The sequence below is a fragment of the Onychostoma macrolepis genome, chromosome 17 (assembly GCF_012432095.1).
Source record: "Onychostoma macrolepis isolate SWU-2019 chromosome 17, ASM1243209v1, whole genome shotgun sequence".
Lineage (NCBI taxonomy): Eukaryota > Metazoa > Chordata > Actinopteri > Cypriniformes > Cyprinidae > Onychostoma > Onychostoma macrolepis.
The window spans coordinates 27,746,776-27,772,276 of record NC_081171.1 but is presented as its reverse complement, the minus strand read 5'-3'; the positions used below and the strand labels follow the sequence as shown (position 1 = coordinate 27,772,276).

Genomic DNA, 25,501 nt, shown 5'->3' with positions numbered 1-25,501 from the left:
TGGGCTTGATACATATAGCAAAACACCATCTGCATATAATGAAATCTTATTCTCTGTACCATGCCGCATAATACCTTTAAAGTTAGAGGACTGACGGAGCGCAGCAGCCAATGGTTCAATTGATATAGCAAATAACAATGGAGAAAGGGGGCATCCTTGCCTGGTGCCCCGATGTAAAGGGAAGAATTCTGAGTATACATTGTTTGTGCACACTGAGGCAACCGGAGAAACATATAACAATTTAATCCATGAAATTAAGTCTGCAGGAAAGCCAAACTGTTTAAGTGTGTAAAAGAGGTATTCCCACTCTACTCTATCGAACGCCTTTTCAGCGTCGAGAGATATTACTGCTTCTTGCTCGTCTGGGGGAGAATTTGTATACATTACATTATATAGGTGTCTTAAATTACTAAAGGGATTACGACCTCGAATAAATCCTGTTTGGTCATCTGAAATTATGGTAGGGAGAATGAGTTCTAGGCGTAATGCAATCATTTTAGATAAAATTTTAAAGTCTACATTCAGAAGCGAAATTGCCCTATTTGATTCACAACGTGTAGGATCCTTTCCTTCCTTTGGTAAAAGTGAGAGAGAGGCCTGCGTGAGTGTTAAGGGAAGAGTTCCAGTATCAAAGGACTCATTATAAACTGCCACAAGAAGAGGGCCCAGCAAAGTTGCGAACTTCTTGTAGAACTCTATTGGGAAACCGTCCTGCACCTGGTGCTTTACTGTTCTGCATTGCCGTAATGGCCTCCGCGACCTCTGACACAACTACAGGTCTGCCCAGGCCAGAATTGAGGTCAGGATTTATAGTTGGTAGTTCACATTTTTTTTAAAAAGAGTCTAAAATTGCAGGATCATTAGGATACTCCGAGGTGTATATGGTAGAGTAAAAATGGACAAAGCTCTCATTAATATCCTGAAGAGAATATGCCATAGATCCAGAAGGGGCCTTAATATTAGTTATTGTCTTCTAATTATTTAATTGACGAGACTGAAAAGCCAGTAATTTACTGGCTTTATCCCCAAATTCATAAAATGTATGCCGGGTTTTTAACAACTTCTCTTCCTGTGAGGTTGACAGCAAATTATATTCAGATTGAAGACTTATTCTTTCTTTATATAAGCGAGGACAAGGAGAGATGGCATACTGTTCATCCAGCTTATTGATAGCTTCTGAAATATCCCTGAGCCTAGAAAGTTCTTTCTTTTTAACATAAGAAGAAAAATAGATTATCCTGACACGCAGATATGCTTTCAGTGTCTCCCATAATATAGATCTAGATACATCATGCATGTCATTTAACTCCAAATAAATCTTAATCTCATTGGTTAAATAAGTAATGAATTCTTCATCTGCCAAAAGCAAAGAGTTTAGTCTCCAGGGCTTAAAGGAAGAATGCTGAGTTGGTAAACTAAGTACAAAAGAAGAGGGGGCATGATCAGATATAACAATGCTATGATACATACTAGATGAAACTAAGGGTATAAGACTCTTATCCACTAAGAAGAAATCAATGTGGCTGTATGAATGATGCACAGGAGAAAAAAAAGAGAATGTTCTGGAAGAAGGGAAAAGAAATCTCCAGGGGTCTAATATTCCAAATTGATCACAGAAATTCTTAATGTTTATAGCTGCTTTAGAGGGATGTATAACTTTAGAGGAGGATCTATCCAGGGATGTGTCCAAAACACAGTTGAAGTCCCCACCTATAATTAATGCATAGTCGTCGCCTATTGGAATAGATGTGAAGACTTTACTGAAAAAAATTGCTATCGTCAAAGTTTGGGGCATAAATATTAACAAGAATAACTTGCTTGTCCAGCAGGCGGCCTGCAACAATCACATAGCGACCATAGGAATCACTAATAAACTTTTCGCAGGTGAAAAAATGTTTTTCTGATGAGAATAGCTGTACCTCTGGCTTTTGCATTGAAGCTTGAATGAAATACTTGTCCTCCCCAACTCCGCCTAACTTTAATTATATCTGAGTTAAGAATGTGGGTTTCTTGGAGAAAAATAACATCTGCGTTTAATTGACGTAAGTGAGAGAAAATTTTACCTCTTTTAATAACATCGTTCATGCCTTTCACGTTCCACGTTATAAAGTTAACGTCACATTTATTGAACCTGGATATGATACCAGGAAGTAACTGTAAATAAATAACGAAAAAAATACAGAGTTCGTTATAACAAACCACATAAGCATACTGACTCCGACCAACTGATCAATACATAATAAAAACAAAACAAAAACAAAAAAAACCTGAGCCGTGCAATTATACCCACCTCCCCCCACCCTTGTCACAAACGACCTCGAACAAAAAACATCCGCTGGTATACAAAGAACCATAACTCACCAGCCTGTGTTTCTACTCCATTGGAACTAAATTACTACTGATAACAGAAACAAGTGACATTTTGAACTTAAAAGAAAGAGTGTGGATCAGACCAAACTTAAATTAGTCTCTTCAGCTCTCCATCCTCTCGTATCACGTGGTTACCCAACCTCAGCGGAGAGTTGTATAAAGCAAGAATACAGACACATTCTCTGCCGTAATGTGCATCTTACACATTCGCTGAGGGGGGGAGGATTCCCCTCACATATTCCAAGGCCCGCTGCGGACAGTCAAAAAAATGTCTCGCTCCATCATGATTGATCCGTAGATGTGCAGGGAAAAGCAAGCCGAATTCAATGCCCGCTCTTCTGAGTTGAGCCTTGACCTGATTAAAAGCTGTCCACCTCCAGCTTTCTGGTAAAGCTTTGCTCCCCGAATACCTCGAGTAATAATGTTTCAATAAATGTAGAAGGATGCGACCCCTCGGTGCCTTCGGGGATGCCGATCACTCGGATGTTGTTCCTCCTAGATCGATTTTCCAAATCATCAAGTTTGGCCTTTAGTTTTTCATTATCTTTCGACAGCGCTGAGCACGTAGACTCCAGGACAGTAACAAGCCGCAATCTTCAGCTCCGGTGTGGGAACATTTTGGCTTTAAGCCGAATGAGAGAGGAGAGCCAATTAACGTGAATGAGCCGGTATTTGTTTTATTTATTTAGCATATTTTTTTTTCACATTCCGGTTCCAATGTCTAAATATTCTTAAGAATAAAATGTTCTTTGTTCTTTGAAAGAGTATACTTGCATTATTATGCTATTATATTGTCATATTGTAATTATATAATTAGTGAAATAAAATTGTCTTAAAATGACAATAATATTGTTTATCGCAATTAATTTTGGTGCAATATATCGCACAACAAAAAGTAGTTATCGTGACAGCCCTACTCTGCAAGGATCTCCACTCTGAGCGCGGCTACCTCAGATCTAATGCCGCCAAGGAGTTCTCTGATATCTCCCTGGTCCGAGATGGCACCGTCCACACTTTGCGTATCACCAGCATCCTCAGTAATATCAACTGTTTTTTTAGTATTGTTTCTCGGCATGTTGTTTACTCAGGTTCGCAAATAGTGTTATCAAACTATGTTACCCAATAAGTTCCAAGTAAGCCGTTAAATAATAGGAAATGCGCGGAGCAGAAAACTTTGCGACCTCTCACGTCGCCATCTTTTCTCCCTCCTCCTACTTAAAATTAAGTACTTTGCACTTTACTGATGTAAAATTTATTTCAGAGTTATTTTACTGGAATAATTTTTCATTTGGCTTTAAATCGACTACAAGGGATGTTAGTGATTTTGTCTTCTCAAATACTCAAATACTTTTAATGCACCATGTCAAGTTAAAATAAGTTAGAACCTGTCTCAGGATGCAGTGGACATTTCCATTCATTTGTGTCTGGTTTCCACCCATATATTACGATATATTATATATATACACATTATTTGTGTGTAATTGTTTTGCATGTTCAAGGACTTTGTTTAACTTTTAATGCATAGTTAAAGTTTTTTGCAAGTTTTAAATCACAAATAAAACCATAATTCTTTGTGGAATTATTGTGTATTTATTTTTAACCTTGGGCTTGGCCAGTTGGATGACCCTTTACCACCACAGTGCTTGTATTATGAGTGTGTTTTTGATTTCTCTTAATGCAGATGGCTCATGGCATTCTTCAGGCACATGGAAACTCACAGCTTCACACCCTGTTGACTCTAGCAGAGGAGAATGGTGTGTGGTCCAATGCCACGCTGTGTAGCCTTCTCTCAAGTGACATCACTGATGTACAGAAAGGTGAAATGTATTCTACTGTCTATAACTTTCTTATTTGAATGTTCTATTTGTTCTTATTTTCCTTATTTATTTCCATATTTTGTAATAGCATCAATTTATAATTGTACTGCCATTGTTTTTAACTTGATTGATTGTGCGTCTTCCATAGTACATGAGTTTTTATCTCGAGAAGGACCTGAACTACTTCATATGCGTATAAAGCACCTAATGAAACAGAAGCATATGGAAAAAGCTGCAAGACTAGCAAAGACATGCGCAGAGTTTCCTGAATTTGGAGGCAAAAAGAACTTCAAACAAATCTACCTCGTATGTCTGTGTGAAATAAAGCCACAAGAAGAACTTATGCAAGAGGTAAGGGTCTTTAAAAAAATGACTGTCTACTTTGCATTATTGCTGAATTTTAAGCATATTTAGAGTTTTTGTTTAATTTGAAATTATAACCAGGCTGTTTGTGTTCCTTATGCTATCAGTTATAATAATATAACAATTAATAACAATTATATCTGTATGCCCCAGTGGACTGTACTGAAAAGTACTCCTCTGTGACAAGTAGCCATTATTTATTGAATTTAGCTTTTTGGTCACCTCTTAGGGACCTTAAAAGGCCTTTAAAACATTTTTGTGTTTAGAGCACTTTTTTTTTCTTTTTTTTTTTTTCTTTTTATGTTTTCCAGGCAACAGTCATTCTATTAGTTTAATTTATTTTTCTTGACTTTTGCCAAGGATTCTGATACAAAAATATCTTAGTCATATCCAAATATCTTGGCCTGCATGTTTCTGCATCATGTTGGAATCACAAATTAAAGGGTTATTAATATATATATATATATACTAGAGGTCGACCGATCCATCGGTTTTGCAGATTAATCGGCACCGATAGTTGATTGCCGCAACTATCAGTTATCAGCAGAAATCCATGCCGATAGTTTTCCAGTTTGCAACCGTTGCTGGAGTGGCTGAGAAGTTTTCCGCTGGCATTTATACAGTACGAGAGCGGCCTCTAGAGGCGGAAATCATTGACAGCACGTGTTGTTTATTTTGACACGTGACACTGCGTGCTGCACAGAGCGGGAAACTCCAGACGAGCATTTAAATACAGCCGATAGAAAATCCTGCCGCGGAACAGAGCGCCATTCACATAGTTTTCTATTAAATTACATTATATTTGTCCCAAATTGCTGTGAATGTACATAATGACTTTACCCTAGGCTATAAATTATGTATTGTACATTTTTCAGCAAAACATTTGTCTTTCTGTGGCTCTAATAAAGTCTGTATGCTGAAAGCTGTAATAGATCGCGATTTCTCTTTCCGCTTGCTCTGTTTTTTTAAACACCGAACTTCAAACTCATTTATGCCACATTGTTCATTTTTGAAGCAAACTTATGTCCGTTTGGTGATTAAATAAATTGTTTTAGACCGCCACTTGATTTGAACGCAAAGCGTCTGGTGTGTGTGTGTGTGTGTGTGATTTACCTCTGAGTTCTCCTAGACGCAGCGCTGCACTTTTGTGTGACTAACTTTTTTTTTTTTTTTGATTAGATAATTGTCAAGTGTTAAAAAATAGAAGCAAATAAAGTGTGTGAGTACACATACAATATCCATATGTATGTAATTTTAATGCTATGGCCTTGTGTAGATATTTAAAGATGGAGAGCATCTTTAAGCATGACTGTTGAAATTAAATGGTAACACTTAACAATAAGAGTCCATTCGTAGCATTAATGAAAACTGTAGAAGTATTGTTCCTTGTTAGAGTGTGTTCATTTCAACATTCACTATTAGCCACTAATAGGCTACATTTTTAAATTTTGAAGTTTCTTCTTTTAACATTAGCAAACGGTAATCGGTATAGGTATCGGTAAAATCCACTATCGGTTGACCTCTAATATATACAGGTGCATCTCAAAAAAAATTTTTTGTAACATTTCAAAAAGTGAAAATTTCATATATTCTAGATTCATTACATGTAAAGTAAAACATTTCAAAAGTTTTTTTTTTGTTTGTTTTCATTTTGATGATTAGAGCTTACAGCTCATGAAAGTCAAAAATCCAGTATCTCAAAATAATAGAATATTTCCTAAGATCAATCAAAAAAAGGCTTTGCAAAACAGAAAAGTTCAAGTTCTTTAATGTTCAATTTTTGCATTCAAAACTTGGTCCTCCTTTAGCACAAACTCCAGCATCAGTGAGGTATGGGATGGAAGCGATCAGCCTGTGGCTCTGCTGAGGCACTACTGAGCCTTCAGCTCGTCTCTATTGTTGGATCGACTGTTTCTCATCTTTCTCTTGAAAATATCCCATAGATTCCATATGGGCTTCAGGTCAGGCATGTTGGCTGGCCAATCAAACACAGTAATATCATGGTCAGGAAACCACTTGGAAGTGGTTTTGGCACTGTGGGCAGGTGCTAAGGCACTGTGGGCAGGTGCTAAAGTCCTGCTGGAAAAGGAAATCAGCATCTCCATAAAGCTTGTCAGCAGATGGAAGCATAAAGTGCTCCAAAATCTCCTGGTAGACGGCTGCATTGACTTTGGACTTGATAAAGCACAATAAACTAACACCAGTAGACGTCACGGCACCCCAAATCATCACTGACTTCGGAAACTTCACACTGGACTTCAAGCAGCATTTCCAAACTAAATGCAAAATTTACTTTTATTTGAAAAGAGGACTTTGGACCACTGAGCAACAGTCCAGTTCTTTTTCTCTGTAGCCCAGGTAAGATGCTTCTGATGTTGTTTCTGTTTCAGAAGTGGCTTAGTAGCCCTTTTCCTGAAGACATCTGAGCGTGGTGACTCTTTATGCACTGACTCCAGCTTCAGTCCACTCCTTGTGAAGCTCTCCCAACTGTTTGAATCGGCTTTGCTTGAAAGTATTCTCAAGCTTGCGGTCATAGCTGTTGCTTGTGCACCTTTTCCTACCCAATTTCTTTCTTCCAGTCAACTTTGCATTTAATATGCTTTGATACAGCACTCTGTAAACAGCCACCCCTTTCTGTAATTCCCCCATTTATGACTTACCCTCTTTGTAGAGGGTGTCAATGATTGTCTTCTGGGCCATTGCCAAGTCAGCAGTCTTCCCCGTTATTGTGGTTTCAAAGAACAAGAGATGCCCAGAATTTATACTGCAGGAATGGTCATTTAATGAAGCTCAAATGTAAATATTCTAATATTTTGAGATAGGCCTACTGGATTTTTGACTTTCATGAGCTGTATGCTCTAATCATCAAAATTAAAACTAAAAAACTTTTTAAATGTTTTACTTTACATGTAATAAATCTAGATTATATGAAAGTTTCACTTTTTGAAATAAGAAACTTTTTAAAAGAACTTTTTCACGATATTCAAATTTTTTTAGATGCACCTGTATATACACAGACCTAAATTATAACCTAAATTCTCTCTATTCTGTTTGGCAGATAAAGGAGGTAGACTGCAAAGAGGCTCTGGACATGATTTGCAATTTAGAGTCTGAGGAAGAGGAAAAGGGAGCTCTCAGTCTTTGTACGGCATTTTTCAAGCGCCAGCTTCTCAGTGGCGATGCGTATTGTGCCTGGTAAGTTCTCACTCAAAGTTTTCAGTCACTGTACATTAGCACTGCACTAATAATGCATAAGTAATTGTGATTGTGATTTCGCCCGCTACAATTAAAGCTGCAGTCCGTAACTTTTTTGGGTTAAAAATGATTCGAAATCAATATTTGAGAAAGTACATAACCAGCCAGTATTCAAAACTATCACCTTACTTTAGCCCGATTCACAACGGTTAGCTTATAATAATGTAATTTGAGTGGTACAGGTAGGTTTCCGTGGGAAATTAGAGCATGCAACTGCGTCATTACGTCACATCTGTAAACATAAAGAAGTTTTCCCGGCTAGTAGGCTATCGCATGTGAGGATCCTGCAGGTGACGGATCATTTATGTGTTATGAACACTGGATCACAACCCCACGCACAGAAGATAATTCCACACAGAGCTGCAATTCCAGGTTTTCAAACAGAGATGGCGACAAAGAGGCAAAACTTACGGACTGCAGCTTTAACATAATTTTTCTTAAATTAGTTTTATTTACTTATATTTTAGTGGCACACTACAGTACATGCATAATTATTTGGCAAGTCAATATTCTGATCATGTATTTCTTCTAAGCACATATACACATTTCAGTTACATTAATCTTATTAATTTCTGTTAAGATATATACAGTGCACAACATAAATGAGTACACCCCCTCTGATTAGATATAAAAGATGTATTTTCTTAATGATCACTAATATAATTCATAGACAGATGGCAAAATTGAAATGTATTAAACATATTTTTATTAAAAAACAGAAATCAATGCCATTAAAATCTGTAAAATAAGTAACGTAGCCAATTTTTTTTTTAAATGAAGGATTGCAGAAATGAATACACCCTAGATTTAATTCAACAAAGTGTAATGTTCTAGTACTTAATGTGTCCTCCATAACTCTAAGTACACTGCTCTGACCCTTCTTGGCACTGAGTGTACAAGTTCATGACAAATTGTCACATCTGTCCTGTTTAACTCCTGGAGGACGACCTCCTTAAATGCCCTGGGCCCGTATTCACAAAACATTTTATCTTACAACAAAGAGTTCTACTAAATAGCAGTAAAAGTTTTTAGCTAAGAGTTTTCTCTTAAAACCTTCTCCCAGTACATTAAAGCCCTAATATTGGCAGCCCAGTAATAGTGTTTAAATACTGGCAGACCCAAACTGCCCACAGACCTGAGCTTTTGTAAATTAATTTTAGATATCCGATGTGTCTTATAGTTCCAAACATAAGACAAAATGATAGAATCCAGTTCCTTAAAAAAGGCAAAAATAAAAAATTTGAAGATTTTGACAAATATAATAATAATAATAATACATTTTATTTATAATGCGCTTTTCTCACACCTAAAGCGCTAATCTAGGAAGAGAGACCATTTTTATTGAGTTTATACGTCCAATCATAGATAAAGGCAAGATTTTCCAATTCTCTGTTACGTTTGAGTTTTAAAAGAAACTTGGCAAAATTCAACTTGTATAATAATTTGGGGTCTTTAGGAATTGTCAGCCCGTGATATACAAAGTGGTCCCTAACTATTTTGAATGGAATATTTTCCAAAAAGTCAGGTCTGTAAGTATCAGAGAGTGGCATAAAGTTACTTTTCAACAGGTTGATTGTATAACCAGATAATCTCCCAAAAGAAGTAATTAACTCTAAAAGAACAGGAACCGAACTTCCAGAGTTCTTCAAATACAATATTACATCGTCTGCATATAGACTAATAAGAGCTTCACTCCCCCCGTCTTCGAGACCCATGATATGTTTATGACGTCTTATACATATGGCAACAGGCTCTAATGCAATAGCAAAAAGGGCAGGCGAAAGGGGACAGCTCTGTTGTACCGAGCGGTGTAAAGGGAACTTAGGCGACCTATCTGTGTTCGTTCAAATTAAACAAACTGGCCTAGCATATATTAACCTAACCCATGATATAAATGTCTCCCCAAACCCAAACTTCTGTAATGATCCAAACATGTAAGGCCCACTCAACCTGATCAAAAGCTTTCTGTGCATCCAAGGACAGAATCGCTGCTTCGTTAGCTTTCGTGTGAATAGCGTGTATTGTATTGAGGAGGTAAGGTACATTAAAAAAAGAGAATCTGCCAGGTATAAATCCGGTCTGGTCAGGGTGAATGATGGAGGATAGATGTTTGTTAAGCCAAATAGCCAAAGTTTTAGTGACAACTTTCCTATCAAAATTCTGAAGCGCAATTGGCCTATAACTAGCTGGGTCAGTTTCATCTTCATTTTTCTTTAAGATGAGCGATATATTGGCTTCATACAATGTATTAGGCAGAGCATTATCTTTTTTGGAATTGATAATCATTCTAAGAAGCGGGGCCGCCTTTCCAGTTGAAAATGACTTGAAAGCAGAGACTATCTCCTCCAAAGTGAAGTCTGAATCCAATTCAGCCCTGGCAGCGTCATTAAGTTTGGGTGTTTCAAGAGAGTCCAAAAAATCCATTAGATCAGAATAAGAGGCTTCATTGCTGGAAGTGTACAGTTCACTATAAAATTATTTAAAGCGAGCATTAATATCTTTGGGGTTGGTTAACAGCGTGCCATCCTTGGACTTAAAGTGTCATGAAACACCTTAGATCTGAAAAAGACTCTAGAAATGGGCGTGTAAAACTGGGAAAGTGGGAGTGTGGAGGGTGGGAAGAGAGGAGAAAACAACCAATAAAACACAGACCTACAACACACTCATTATCCAGACAAATGAATATTAAAATCTCTTTAAAACAGAAAGAATAAAGGCAGTCACTTATTGTTTACTCTTCTTTGAATTTTCGGTGTATATCATTGTTTGCTGTGCATCACGATAATCCATCGTGTCATCGCGTTCATGATCAGATGTACCGCTGTATCAATGCCCTTATTCGCGCATATTTCATTTGAAGACATGATATGTGCGTGTATACGGTGCTGGTTCATGTTTGGAGCACGAGAGAATATAAAATATGTATGAAACACGTTTGCTCCGGTCCGGATATGAACTATGATCCGCGCAGGGAGTGATGTTAAACTCATTGCGGCATTCTGTGCAGAAACCACTCTTTCATGCATGCTCCACGTGTCGTTACATATTAAATATTGTTACGGTTATGTTTACAGAGATTAACTGTAAGATAACCTCATGCATAATACAGCTCAGTGATTGGATCATAAGTGTTCATTCTGATGAATAATAACTGAGAAAAGTAGTGGATGCATGAATTGGTACAGCTTCTTTCTTTAAAACAAGGCGATCGGCAAACCCGGATTCCACCAGTCCCCAATTCACAAAGCTCTCTGGTACAAAATGTTTGCTACAAACATATTTTCCATGTATGTTAGTAGAACACAGAAAACCAACCGCCTCATGAATAAATGCAGAAAAGTGATCAGAAACGAGTGACGTAGAAACGGCCCTCTCCCACCCCTGCTATAACACACTCCGAGGGCCGGCTCTATGTCACATCCCGTGACGTAACCTCAACTTTGCTTTTCAACCCAGAAGAACGAAATTGCTCAGAAAAATGAAAAAAGAACCAATTTCCACTTATTGATAACATTTTATCAATAAGTGCTATTAGTGTTTTCACTGAAATGCAGTCTGTACGTATCTGTTCACATCTAAAAAAATCTGTTCTGGGGTTTCATGACCCTTTAATGCTATGGATTGACCTAGAGGCTTGAGCCCCTTTAAGTTGTTGTGCTAGAAGCTTATCTGGCTTATCCCCCATTTCAAAACATCTGTCTCATTCTCAAAAATAGATTGTTTATTTGACCACCAAGGATACAGTTATACTCATATTTAAGTTTCACTATCTTGTTGTAATCTTCGGATGATTTTGATACCTGGTATGTCAATTCAAGAATAGGAAGAACACTTTGTATTTCTCTCTTTCCTTCTTGGCATTAGATTCGTAGGAGATAATGTGCCCACACATGACCACCTTTAAACTCTCCCAAAGTATTGAATCTGACACCTCCCCATTATCGTTAAACTCTAAAAAATTATTTTAACTTAGTGGTAATATAGTCTACAAATTTACTGTCAGCAAGCAGAGATGGATTGAAACGCCAGGAATAAGACTGCTTCGGGAGAGAGAGATTAAGGCGTGCCCATTATTTTTAACATTTTCTCCTAAACTCAGCAAGTTATGAGCTTTTGTATTACATCACACAGTGGTGTCTGAATTGATAACAGCGTTGATAAAACACAACTCCCTCACACCTTCAGCACTCATTCATCCCTATAGAAGAGCTTTACTACCACTGAACGTCACTGTGGGAACTAGGCACTTCTCACTGAGTACGTTTACATGGAAAAAATTATTCAGAATTTAACACAATTAAGACAATACTCTGATTAAGAATCTACCATGTAAACAGACATTTTTGATTAACTTAATCTGGCTAAAGTCATACTCGAAGTAAACACAAATCGAATTAAGACGTGGAGTATTCCTATTTTAGTCGCATTATTGAAGTGCAGTACAGACATGTACACATCTTAATCAAGTCAAGTCAAGTCACCTTTATTTATATAGCGCTTTTACAATACAGATTGTGTCAAAGCACTTAACAGTATCAAATTGGAGGATAGAGTGTCAGTAATGTATAATGATAAGATTAAACACTCAATTTTCAGTTAAAGGCATTTCATTATTGAATTCAGAGATGTCATTGTCTAGCTCAGTTTAGTTTAAATAGTATCTGTGCAATCAAATCGGCGATAATCGCTAGAAATTAAGAAATTAATCATGTTATTACCGTCGTGTGGGACTTTTCGCCACATTTTGCGACAGGATATACACACACGGCAGTGGTCAACCATTTGACGGCAAACAAAAGAGCATGGCTTCAGCAACACCGTCGTCTGTTTGCACGTATAGCATGACAAATAATTAACTGCACTTGAAGCTTTCAGTAAATTAAAAATGAAACACCCAAAACTGTATATGGCATCATAACAAACACAAACTATTATGTTTATACGTGAAATTCTGGGTTGGACATCGGATGGCGTTGCGTGGTGACGTAATGAGGTGTGCCATTAATCTATCTATTTACTATAACATGTAAAACGGGAACATGAAATGAATATTCTAAAAGCAACTCGTGTAAACACCTTAATCATAATATTGTCTTATTCAGAATAAGGTAAATAATTAGATTACTGATGTCCATATAAACGTAGTCTCTCCTCTAGCAACACCATAACATTTTGGATGTTGTTAGATCCGAAATGATTGACTTGGTCTCATGAGACCAGAGTATGGATTCCCAGAATTCTATGTTTTGTAAATATGGGCCTGGTAAAAAGTTAAATGAGTTTATTGTGCTTTGGCTACAGTAGGTAGTTCTGGTGTGGATAAACAACCATCCATGTCACTTCTGCAGGCTGCATCTTACTCTGTGAGATGAAGTGTCACTCATTTCATAGCTTTTGCCGACTCTGATACATTTTCTTGGTGTTTCTCCTGCTCTTTTTTTTTTTTTGCAAAAACTCACTTATTACTAAATGAATGCTTAGAGTGAAAACCTAATTATTTCAGGGGTCTGTTCACAAGTCCATTGTTTTTTAATTTCTGTATTACTTTTGCAATATTTTCACACTTAAAAACAATAATTCGGTATTCCTCTAATACCGTTGTCCTCTTTTATGCTAAGGAATATATCTTCTGACGGTTCTCTCTCAAGTGGTTTCTAAGTTTTGAGAGCATTAAGTCTTAGAATGATTCAGTGGGCTATATAACACTTTTAATTGTCAAGAAATGACTTATCTTTAACAGTTTCGGTTCAATGTACTTACTTGTTGATCAAAACTTGGCCTAACCTTACACCAGAAGTTTTTATTTTGTTTTATTTTGTAATTTTCAGGAGGGTGTACTCATTTTTGCAACACAACATTTTATCACTGATAAGAAAATTGTGTTTTCCTGAAAAATTTTAACATTCTTCTCTGGTAACTGATCAAGCAGACTTGCTGTAATATTATATCTCTAAAGAACCGTAACATGTCTTATAAGTAAAGATAGGGCCCTGCATTTCGGCCCGGGCCTGACGGGCCCCGATTTTTTAATGTCTCTAGGGCCGGGCTTCGGGCCTGTTTTAGGCTTCTCCTTATTTTTATATTTTAGACATCCATCAATTAGTGATGAAAAAAATAGCCGCACTAGTGGAAACAACACGAGACCGTGCACGAGCAACATGAGCAGCAGCGAGTGCCGTCAGCGCAGCTGAAGAGTTCTGCGTTCAAATACACGCAATAAAGCTTGCCGTAAAGCCCTAGCAGAAGTAATTACCATGAATGTGTCCGGGGGAAATAGTAAGGAGATATTTGAATTATTTACTAATAAACTAGTGTTTTCTGTGTCAGTGTCGCAAAGATGAAGATGATGATCCTGATTCGCCATCAATCTCATTAGACGCACCTTTAGAGAGAAGTGCATCTTCACGGATTATGATTATAATGAAAGAGTTTTTGTTTTCGATTTGATTTATTTCGTTAAGTAGTCATTTAAAGCTTTCTATAGATATATTTATCATGTCTGTGATGCATGTATTCGCTGACTTTCGTGAAGCGCTCCTGTTCAAGACGAGACGGCAGAAAGCGCATTGTTTTCTTTATTTTATAAAAGCACAACGTTTTGTTGATATTGTGAGTGCACACAAATAAAGGTAGACCCTTTACAGTTCCGAATGATCTATTACTCTTACCTTTATGAGCAAAAATTATTTTAAGTTGTTTCCATTGAAAAAAATGCAAGTGATTGTGCTGGTGCCTCCATGTCCTGCCCTTTAGCTTCCACTCTCCGCACATACTATTGGCTGCAGCGCACATTTATCTAGATTTAACTTTTAAACATTGTTATATGCTTGAACTGTTTCAGTATATCTATAGATTTTATTTTAGGCAAGTCGTAATGATTTGAAAAGGCTAAATTCATCAAACATAAGCTATGATCAGCCTGCCGGTCTGCTGCTGGCCGCTTGGTCGTTACTTTAAGAAAGAAAAAACTTATTTAATGAACAATAAATGCTCCAAATGTTTTTCTAAATGAACTTAATAAAAAAAACAAATGAAATATAATCACTTTGCCATTACAAAAAAGGGGGAAAAGACAGGCTTGGGTCGGACTTGGGCCGGTAATTCTGATAAGCTGTCGGACACGGGCTGGGCTAGGGCCTAAATTTGAGGCCCATGCAGGGCTCTAAGTAAAGAGTAATTGCTGAATTTAAGTTTCAGAGGGGGTGTACTCATTTATGCTGTGCACTGTATGTATATATACAGTAGTGATGCGCGGATGAGCTAAAACGTCACCCGAATCCGCCGCTTCAAATAAATTATTCACCCGCCACCTATATTTTTGTCTGATTTAGATAACTGCACCCGACCCGCACCCGATCGTCACATTCAGGGTTCGTACAGTCATGGGAAACCTGGAAAAGTCATGGAATCTTAAAACGCCAAGTTTTGGAAAAATAAATAATCCCAGAAAGTTTTGGAAAAGTCATGGAAATCTTTTTCACAGTTCTCTGTATAATAGAATTATGTTTAATCAGGTCCTGAATTTCGGTGCAGTATTGCGCATATATCGCATTACTCATTCCCGCAGCTTTCAACTTTAAAATGAGGGAAATTCCTGCAAAACATTTATTTAATATAGCGTGTAGGTTAGATGAGTAAATAAATCCACACAAACTATCAGATCAAATCAGTCATTTGAAAATAGCATGAGTGATTCAGATTCTCTCTTTGACCTTCTCTTCACATCGGCGCATCTAGAGCTGTTGCACGCTGTGATACAAGACTTCAACTCATGTTTCAAAACAGTTGACAGAATGGCCACTTGCCTAATCAGTCACTGTTGCATTGTCACAAAAATGTATTATTTTCACGTCTTTTTAAGCCATTCGGTACTCGCGCTGTCCAGAGGCGCTTTTATGTGCACTCACAGTCACATCCTAAGCTGATTTAGATAACTATATTTCACAGATCCTATACTGATGCACATGCGTTTTCTTTCGCAACTGTTTACATTAATTTAAAAGTTTATAAAAACTTAAAGTGGAACTGTTGCAAGTATATTTCAGGTACACTTTAAATATTTTGCATTTAAAGTCTGATATTATTCAAAGATCATACAATCCTCATCAAAAGTGACATTAAAACACATTTTAGATTTAATATTAAAGGGGTCATCGGATGCAAAATTCATTTTTCAAGTTGTTTGAACATAAATGTGTGTTGGAAGTGTATGTACACATCCATCCTATAATGATAAAAATCCACCCGGTGTTTTTTTAAAAATCCCTATTTTAAAATCCCCTTTCTCAATTCAGGCTGTTCTGAGATTCCTGTTGCATTTAAAGCAACATGGACTAAAAAATGGCTTGATGAAAACAGAGCTGATTTTGACAGGGTAAAGAAGGTGTTTTTTACACTACCATTGAGAAATTTTAACCAAAGTATGTTATAGACTTTTCATTAAGACCCTAAAGAGTCATATCAACTTGGGCAAAAATGGGCATCCGATGACCCCTTTAAGAAAAGTGCATTGTGCACAAGTAATATGCCAAGTAAAGTTAATTTTTTTTTTTTTTTTATATCAGCAAGTCTCGAGTTGTATGTCAGTAAATATGTTAATGGATTTGAACTATACTTAGTATGAAATAAATGTATTTTAATTATATTACTTTTTTACTAGGGTAGGCTTGGGAATTCTGGAATAGGTCAGGAATCGTCTATTTGTTATAAAATTAAAATATCGATTCCTCTTATCGATTCCTTTGTGTGCATTTAAATATGACTTTAAACCATTCAAGCACAGGAAGACTTGTGCACTGTTTTCTGTACTGCACACATAAGGGCCTAGCCATCATTTCAGAAATGCGGGGGACAGAAATGTGTAAAAAATTTACTTTTGTCTAATTGACAGGCTTTATTTTTTCTTATGTATTTTAATTGGATAAGAAATCAAATACACTGCTGGATGATAAGCAATAATTTGTATTCTATAATATTGTTTTCTGTATTTTCCTAATGACAATTTTAGGATTGGTTTATACAAACACATAATAAGGCAGAATAGTTTATACTGTATTAAATGTTATGTCAATTAGCACTGCATTACTTATATACTACATTTATTACCTCGAAATTACCTGAAATTACCTTTTTTAGCTACAGCAATGTCCATATTAGGGATTTCCTGCACTTCATAAGTTATTACTACTTCCAGGCCGTTTTGGACTTTCTGTGCAAGAGCGCCCTCCGGCTTCGAGTATGAATCAAACATGCGCATGAGAGTGTTTAGCGCTCCGAAATGTTCACATTACATCGTCTCGTTTTGGATATTAATAAATCGTCTGGTCATAAATAGACTATCTTGTTTCTTCGCCCATGTGCTCACACATCCAAAGCATGCACACAGAAAAAGTGATTTTAAATGCATCTGATTGACAGATAAATCATGGTTGATCTATCAGCCAGATGCACGTAAAAAAGCATGCGCTCTTATATCAATGTTGTTGTTAATGTTGAGGATATTTTAGCTTCGTACATTTAGTTTAACTGCACCGTTAAAGAGGGCGATTTTTACCATTCAACTGAACTGTGTGCATGTATTTTAGACACTTACATTGTTCTTGCTCCATCCATGCAATATCTGCGTCCTTCTATCAACTGAGTTTTCTGTTTATTTATACTGCTGTGTGCTCTGGTAATATCGACGGTATGACCCATTTCAGGAGCTGACAAAATTACAATTTAAAATCAGAGCATAGCTCACAATCACATTCACTAAAACGACAACACCGGTGTCTGGTGACTGACAGTCAAAGCAAAGTGCGCTTTGAACGCCCCGCCCCCCCAGTCAGCGCAGGGCTCCACCCCAGAAGCTTGAAAAGTGCCCGTCAAACGCCGGCTCGCTCTGATTCTTTTTTTTTTTTGTACTTTGTACTTTTGGTAAAAAATAAATGTAGCGAAGTTGAATACTTTAGTTTTATTCTACTCAAGTAAAAGTAAAAGTACCACAATTTAATTACACTCAAGAAAGTAGAAAAAATTAAAAAATGTACTCAAGTACTGTAACGAAAGTATTTGTAATTAGTTACTTTCCACCTCTGCGCGTTGCTATGGGTGCTTGGTTCAGATTTGACTGACAGACTGGCATTCTGACACCGCGAACTTCATGCTTTCTAACCATATCTCCACTTTTTTATCTTTATGTTGCAATTATTTGCTTAATTTATATATAAAATAGAAGAAATTTACATCAGTAGTCCCATGTTCTACCAATGTCTTCATACAGTATGTGCAGATATATACATAGCGAGTGTGTATCTTATAGGTATTTATACACACACGTTATTTTTACTCTCTGCACAACTCTGTATACATTGGATTGAGTTTAATAATTTTAATGTACTTGAATTGTGCATTTGTGCATTAGCCTTTGTACGTCTTTGACTGAAAACGGTACATTGGTAAAATGTGCTTGGGAAAAATGTATGATCAGAATATTGAATTGCTTAATTATGCACACACTGTGTAATGAGTGAAGAAACATCACCTGATACTAAAGAAGTTTTATGATGTGTCCACTGGCTTGAAAGAAAACCACTGAAGATCTTTGTTTTGTTTAGCGCTGGCTCTTTTAGTGTCGAGATGACTGTGCGAACTCACTGACTGCACTCTCACCAATGTTCCCATTTTAATTATCAAGACAGACACGCTGTGAATAAGAGATTTATTGTGCAGTGTTGACATTTTGATTGATTTTAACAGGAGATCTCTTGAGCTTGCATGAAAATAATTGAACAAATTATGATTATCTTTTTATATTGTACATCTTACAGGGAGCTGACACTGTTTTGGAGTAAACTTCTTATACGGCTCGAATCAAAACAGGCCTTTTTGGAGCAATGCAGACTGTTAGCACGCCTCTCTGGGAGTGTGTACCATATTCTGCTCCTCATCAAAGTCATTCAGGCTGAGGTTAGAAAAGTTTTTTGTTTTTATGTCAATTGTGATTTGGAAATCAAAGCAATGGCATTCAGGTGACAGTGACATTTTTGTTTCCTCAGGTTGAGAAAGGTGGACTTTCCGTGTGCATCGAAATGTGCATTCAAGCACTAAAAATGGGAGTCAATGATAACGAGGGCTGCAATATCTCCATCTGTAAAACAATTTCTTGTTTGCTGCCTTTAGACTTGGAAGTAAAACAGGCTTGTCAACTCACTGAGTTCCTGATAAAGCCATCTTTGGATTCTTATTATGCTGTTGAGACTCTCTTTAATGAGCCCGACCAGAAGCTTGAGCAAGATGATCCACCGATTCTAAATTCACTACGCTGTGACCTGTTGTTGGCCTTAAAGACTAAGTGGCCTTTCGATCCAGAGTTCTGGGACTGGAAAACCCTAAAACGTCAATGCCTTGCTTTGATGGATCAGGAGGCAGCAGCTATATTATCTACTGACAAATTTACTGACAGTGAAGACAATGAAGTCCATGACCTTGATGAGAAATATTTTAGACATCTGCATTTTACCCATAGTCCTACTTATGAACTCAGTGAGGTTGAAGAAGAAAGAAAGAAGAAAAAGGAAATGAAGAAGATGAAAGAGAGAGGATTTGTTTCTGCTCGATTCCGCAATTGGCAAGCTTATATGCAGTATTGTGTTTTGTGTGATAAAGAGTTCCTTGGACACAGGATTGTGAAGCATGCATTGAAGCATGTCCAAGATGGGATTTTCCGTTGTCCAATATGTGCTGAGACTTTTGAAACTAGAGCAATTCTAGAGCCTCATGTGGCATCACATGTGAAACAGTCATGTAAGGAGCGCCTTGCTGCTATGGGTGTGAGCAAGAAACGTCCCAGTTCTGACACCAAGTTAACACCAGCTAGCAGTACTTCGAGCAGAGCAGAAGAGCACTACAGCAGAGAAGAGCACTACAGCAAAACTGCTGCAAAAGTTAGCCAAGGGACAATTTGCAATAATTTGCATGCTTCAAACAGTAGTCCCATCACAAATGTGAAAAGTAAAATTAAGTCATCATCCCCAAAACAGGGCAACCCTATTCGTGATGTTAACAACACTAAACTTTGTTCCTGCCCTGTTACAAGCTGTCAGAAAGTTTTTAAGTACTTCAGGAATTTGGTTGCACATGTTAAGGCCCATAAAAATGAGCAGGAAGCAACACATTTCCTTGAAACACAGAGCCAAAAGGCTTTGTGCCAATATTGTCACCGCCAGTTTGTTAATGTGACCCATCTTAATGATCACTTACAGATGCATTGTGGTGAGAAGCCATATTTTTGCATTCAGCTTGGATGTAACTGCAGCTTTTCCTCTCATGCTGAGCTTCTGATACACAGAAAAGAACATGCTGAATTTAAGGCACAGTGTGCATATCCAAACTGTGAGAGAATATTCAACGAGACATACTTGCTATATGATCATGAAGCGCAGCACTACATGTCGTTCTCCTGCAAAAGTCATAACTGTGACGAGGTGTTCCACACCCTGTCTGAGCTAAATTTGCATCAGAAAGGACACATAAAGCAGGAGCGATCTTCTGTTGATGTGAGCTTACCTTCTCAACTGGAATTACCAGCTTCGACTTGTCCTGCCTTAGAGTTGCCTCCAAGCCAAATTAAAGAGGTCTCTCAAGAGTCTACCCCAGTAGAAATGAAATGCACAGTTGAAAACATAGTAGACACTCATGATTCCACAGAACAACCTAAGCACCTTTTATCAGGAACAGCTCAGTTTACAGTAAGCAAAAATGATTCCCAAACTAAAGCTACTCAGACTGATGGATCTAAGACATCTCATTGTCTTGGGAGAACAAAGCAATTGTTTCTTGAATCGTGCTATGTAAAACTGCAGCCTGTTCCCATCAAGTGCAATGATCCAATATATGTAAATGCTCTAAAGGATGCTGACAGTGAAACTCAAACACTCTTGAAAGACAAGAAATTGTTTTCTTTCCCACAGAGTCAGCTTGAGCCTTCAACATTGAAGTCATCTCCCTCTGTGACAAAAGCTAACAGAGAAGAAGGTCTGACTCATGTGTGTCCATTTGAAACCTGCACACGGAAATACAGCACCTCAAAAAGTTTATCGAGACATGTCAAAAATGTTCATTCGGAGGCCTTTGAGGAGTGGAAGCTGTCAAAGAAGTACAAACGGATTGCAGAAATTGCTGCAAAAAAATCTTCTGAGCGCACAACTGCTAGTTCTCAGATACCAAAATGGACAGGCCGTTCCAAACAAACTGAACACACTGCATTTCTGGACTCAGTGATTCAAAGTCCTTCTTCTGCTTTTTCCAATCCCGATAGTATGCAGTCTGCAAGTGCCAAGTTTTGCTCTCAGCTTGAAAACACTCAAAGTGCAACATCACCAAACCAGACAGGTCTCATGCAGTTACCGATAACTCAGACATGGGAAACACCCTCAATGGAAAATTTGGATTCAGGATTTTCTGTACATGATCCTTACCGCTCTACGATTTTATCTGACAACCAGCACACAAACCCGTCATACCATTCTGACACAGTATTAAATTACGAATCTCCCTCATCTTACGATGACATCATCCCCCTTTCTGTGAATGCCCACACACCCTCCAGTGTGATGAACGAAGCCTCAAAATACGTGTCAAGCTCTCTTAGAGTACTGCATGCACTTAACAGCGATCAGACTTGTGACTTGTCACAGGTTGAGTCAAGTGTTAATCCTGGATTCAGTCAAATTGGACAAAACCATCTCAATGATATTTCCATCAGCACTGGTTTGCTGCAAACAGGATCTTTGTCTGGACACAATGTCAGCCTATATTTTTCAACTTTGCCTTCCGAGGAAAGTCCTATTTCAGCGCAGCCATTGGCAAATTCAAACAAAGAAATCACCACTGATAGTACCGATGCATTATTCTCATCAGATATCAAATGTATGTCGAATCTTTTAAACTCTCAATTTAAGGAATCGGGAGAAGATTTCTTTGGTGCTGCCCCTCTGACTGATGAGAAAAGTCCAGAAGATTTTTGTAATCATGAACTGTCACAGGAAGGAACTGAAGGAATTGCTTCAGATGACCAGAACATTTCAGGTTTTGGAGAAACTGGGAAATCCAAAAAAATAAAATCATCTAAGAGAACAAAATGGCCTGCCATAATACAGGATGGGAAAGTCATTTGCTGCAGGTGCTATAGAGAGTTTTCAAGCACAAAGTCACTAGGAGGTCATTTATCAAAACGTTCTCAGTGCAAACCTGTAGATGAAATTGATCTTACTGCTGATTTACCAGTATCGTTTCTTGATTTTCTGAATGATCCTGACATTTCAACGGTGCAAATGCCTCTCCCTGCGAATGACATACGTGAGCACAATCACAAATCCTGCATCTATGCACCATCAGAATCAAATATCTTTAATGGGAACACTTTAACAAGCATGCATAGCACAGACAGCCTCCAGAACACTAATATGTCCTCTCAAGACCCCTCTGAAATGACTACAAATTACAGTTTCTTCCATCCACCTGTAACAAACACAGGCACAGAAATCAAAACTGAAGTTGAATTCACCCCTGCAAATACTGGTGAAGATGGCAAAATCATAGAAATTGAAAGGGCACTTCAGCGTCTTGATTTAGTTGATATACTTGGTCAAGACAAATGTGTATCTGTGAGCACTAACCTGCATGATCTAAGCGCTGAAGCTGTCACCAGAAATGATCAGTGTGACACAATTAAAGATCCTGTACAAAATGAGCAGAAATGTATTTTAAAGCCCTTTAGATGTAAAGAAGGCTGTGTTTATGGAGCAATGACAAAAGAAGCTTTATTTAAACACCTTAGCCGTGTACATGATTACAGTGAGGAAAGGATAAATGAAATGAAGAAAAACCCTGACAAATTAGCACCTTACAACTGTCATCTATGTTCTAAGACATTTACCAGAACCACAGGCCTTAAAATTCACTACAAAAATGTCCACCATTTTTCAAAAGAGGAAATGTCTGGCTTGAAAATCGGTCTTGGTTATAGAAAGATCAGAAAACCAACAAAGAATGTGTCAGAAAATGCGCATACCAGTCTCGCCATCGACCAGGGAAAAGACTCCCTGTCAGAACAGTCTCAATCCCAAATCAGTACAAATTTGACAGTTAAATCTGTTGATTCCAATGTTAAAGGAAAAGCCAGCATCACTGCCAAAAGAAAAAATAAATGCCCCACTAAAAACTCCCTTGCAGTTGCCAGCACTGACACCTCCAGGACTGTGGAAGCGTCACAGAAAAATGTAGTAAATCTTGATGGGTTTTCAGCTACAAATATAAAACTAGAAAGCCCCTCCCTGACTGAAGAGAATCGTGTTATTGAATTAAATGAGCCAGGTATATTTGCAGTGCAAGAGCTGAGTGGTGGAAGTCCGTATCTCTTTGACACACTTGATGCTCCAGACAAAAGAACAGAATGTGCAACTCCACAATCTAACAGAGAAATTGAGACAAATTCAAATGTGATGGTTGATCTCAAAGAGAAAGCTAAAATGCCAGTAGGCAATATCGATTTTGGTGATTCAAGTGATGCACAAATTATGTACCGTCCATACCGGTGTGTGCATGAAGGATGTGTGGCTGCCTTTTCAATCCAACAAAATCTTATTCTCCATTATAGGGCTATGCATCAATCAGAATGTGATGACAAAAACAGTGCTAAAGAAACTAATGGAGTTGTTCAAGTGCAGGAATACAAATGCCAAGTCAAACAATGCTCAAAAGTAGTGTCGAAAGTTACCAGTTTGTTGAAACACTATCTTTTACTCCACAGATGCACATTGGAAAAGGCAAGTGCATTGTTATCCGGTGTTGAGGTAGGCACGTTTCAGTGTGACCAGTCCAAATGTTCTGCTCACTTCACGTGTCATTTGAAGTACATTGATCATATCAAAAATGATCACAAAGCAATAAAGGTTTCAGCAGATGGGGACTTCGAGAGCGTGGACCTCACATTCAGATGTCAGTTTGAAGGTTGCGACAGGGTATATACAACCAAGTCAAACCTTCTTCGACACCTTATGAAGAAACATGATGCTACTTTTGAAACTATGAAAGAGAAACAAGAAAATGGGTTTGGGAACGATGTTCAGGCAAAAAAGTTAAGTGCAGGTTCTAACAATGGAAAAGAGAATATTGCAAATAACAACTTTAAAATGAAGAAGAAGAATTCAAAGAAGAAAGAGGACAAGGCCCAGAACCATTGGATGATGGTAGAAAAACCTGCTCTTAAATCCACTGATGAAGCATCTGCCTTGTGCAATGAAAGACTTCCTTTACAGTACCCGTGCATGATTGAGAGTTGTGATTCAGTAATGAGTGCTGAGCACAGTATAATAAAACATTACACCACTCACGGTCTCACAGAACGGTACATTGAGGATCGGAGAAGCCAGTTCATATTTTGCAAGAAAAGCAATGAGATGCCCAGAGCGGATGATACCTCAAAAAATGTTGAGGTTGCGGAAACAGTCTTTGATGGAGATCAAACAGAGCATTCAAAGGTCAGTTCTCAAGATGTAGGCCCAGAGCTTGCAACGGAGGTTGTAGTTAATGAAGGTTTCGCTTCCACAACCATGCCAGTAATCAAACGGAAAAGGGGTCGTCCACGGAAGTCAGAATGTAGAAACAAAATCAGTGTCGAGAGAAAACAAAGTCTTCGGAACTGCTCTGCTGACCATGTTAAATGTTTGCTGAAAGTCTCAGGATCCATACTGAACTCGTCAAACTCTCAAGGGAACCATGTAGATAATGAAGTTGCACTAAAACTTTATAAGCCTTCAGAGTTTGAGACATCCGTCCTGAAGTTCAGTGAAGACTCTCTATCCAATCCATCAAAACGACAGCGAACACTTCAACCAATCATCCCAGAGAGAGATCAAGTCCAATGCATCGTTAATTTCAGAAATCCACTGAAGATTGAGACTGTGGACAATGTTAAAATTGTTATGTATGAAAACCTATCCACTTCTTCTGAACTTCTGCTAAGGCAACTTCAAGATATGCAGCCTATGGTTATCCTGACAAAGGGGCTGCACAGTTGATGGTTAGATGGTTATATATGTTAATCAAGGCCTTGTTCTCAGGACCACATACTGTGTCACATGCTGCTGACAGGTACATCCAGTTACACTCTTGCATTTATAGTAGTTCCAACACCTTGTTTGTTAATGGATTTTGATTAGTGCTTTAAAAGAAGAAGAAAAGAAAAACTTTTGTACAATATTTAACATTTTGATGTACCATTATAATGGTTGTGTTAAAATACCATTTTGTATTTCTGAAATTCTCTGATAAAAATTAGATGAAAACATTTTTAAAAATGTACAATTTTATGTAGGATGAAAAAGTTACGATATATCCCTGTGGGATTGTATTCTTTTTTTCTTTTTTGCCGTTGTTGTTGTTTTTGAAAGTATTTATTTTTAACTTAACGTTAGCGTGTCAATGTACTTGTCTTCCACCTAACATTCAATTTAAGCAAACTGAATGCTCAGTGTAAATTGTGGCATCCACATGACTACTTGGTGTCGGATTGTGGTGTTTGCAATTGTGAGGTTCTTTTCACCAGAGTTCAAGAATGAGGTGAAATGTTTCAGTGTGAACATTCAATATAGCACAGAAATGAAGGACAAAGTACAGACTAAGGAGGGGGGAAAATAAAGATATTAAAAGAA

At 37.7% G+C, this 25,501-nt stretch overlaps 1 protein-coding gene across 1 annotated transcript in view; it reads left to right on the top strand.

The window, feature by feature from the left end:
• The window catches only part of znf292a (zinc finger protein 292a), a 52,126-nt gene extending 26,625 nt beyond the window's left edge, over window positions 1-25,501 (top strand). The window contains exons 4-8 of the mRNA XM_058748787.1: window positions 4,052-4,187; window positions 4,336-4,538; window positions 7,609-7,745; window positions 18,617-18,755; window positions 18,845-25,501. Of these exons, the coding sequence (XP_058604770.1) occupies window positions 4,052-4,187; window positions 4,336-4,538; window positions 7,609-7,745; window positions 18,617-18,755; window positions 18,845-24,868 (6,639 nt within the window). The 3' untranslated portion in view covers window positions 24,869-25,501. The remainder of the gene's footprint in view (window positions 1-4,051; window positions 4,188-4,335; window positions 4,539-7,608; window positions 7,746-18,616; window positions 18,756-18,844) is intronic.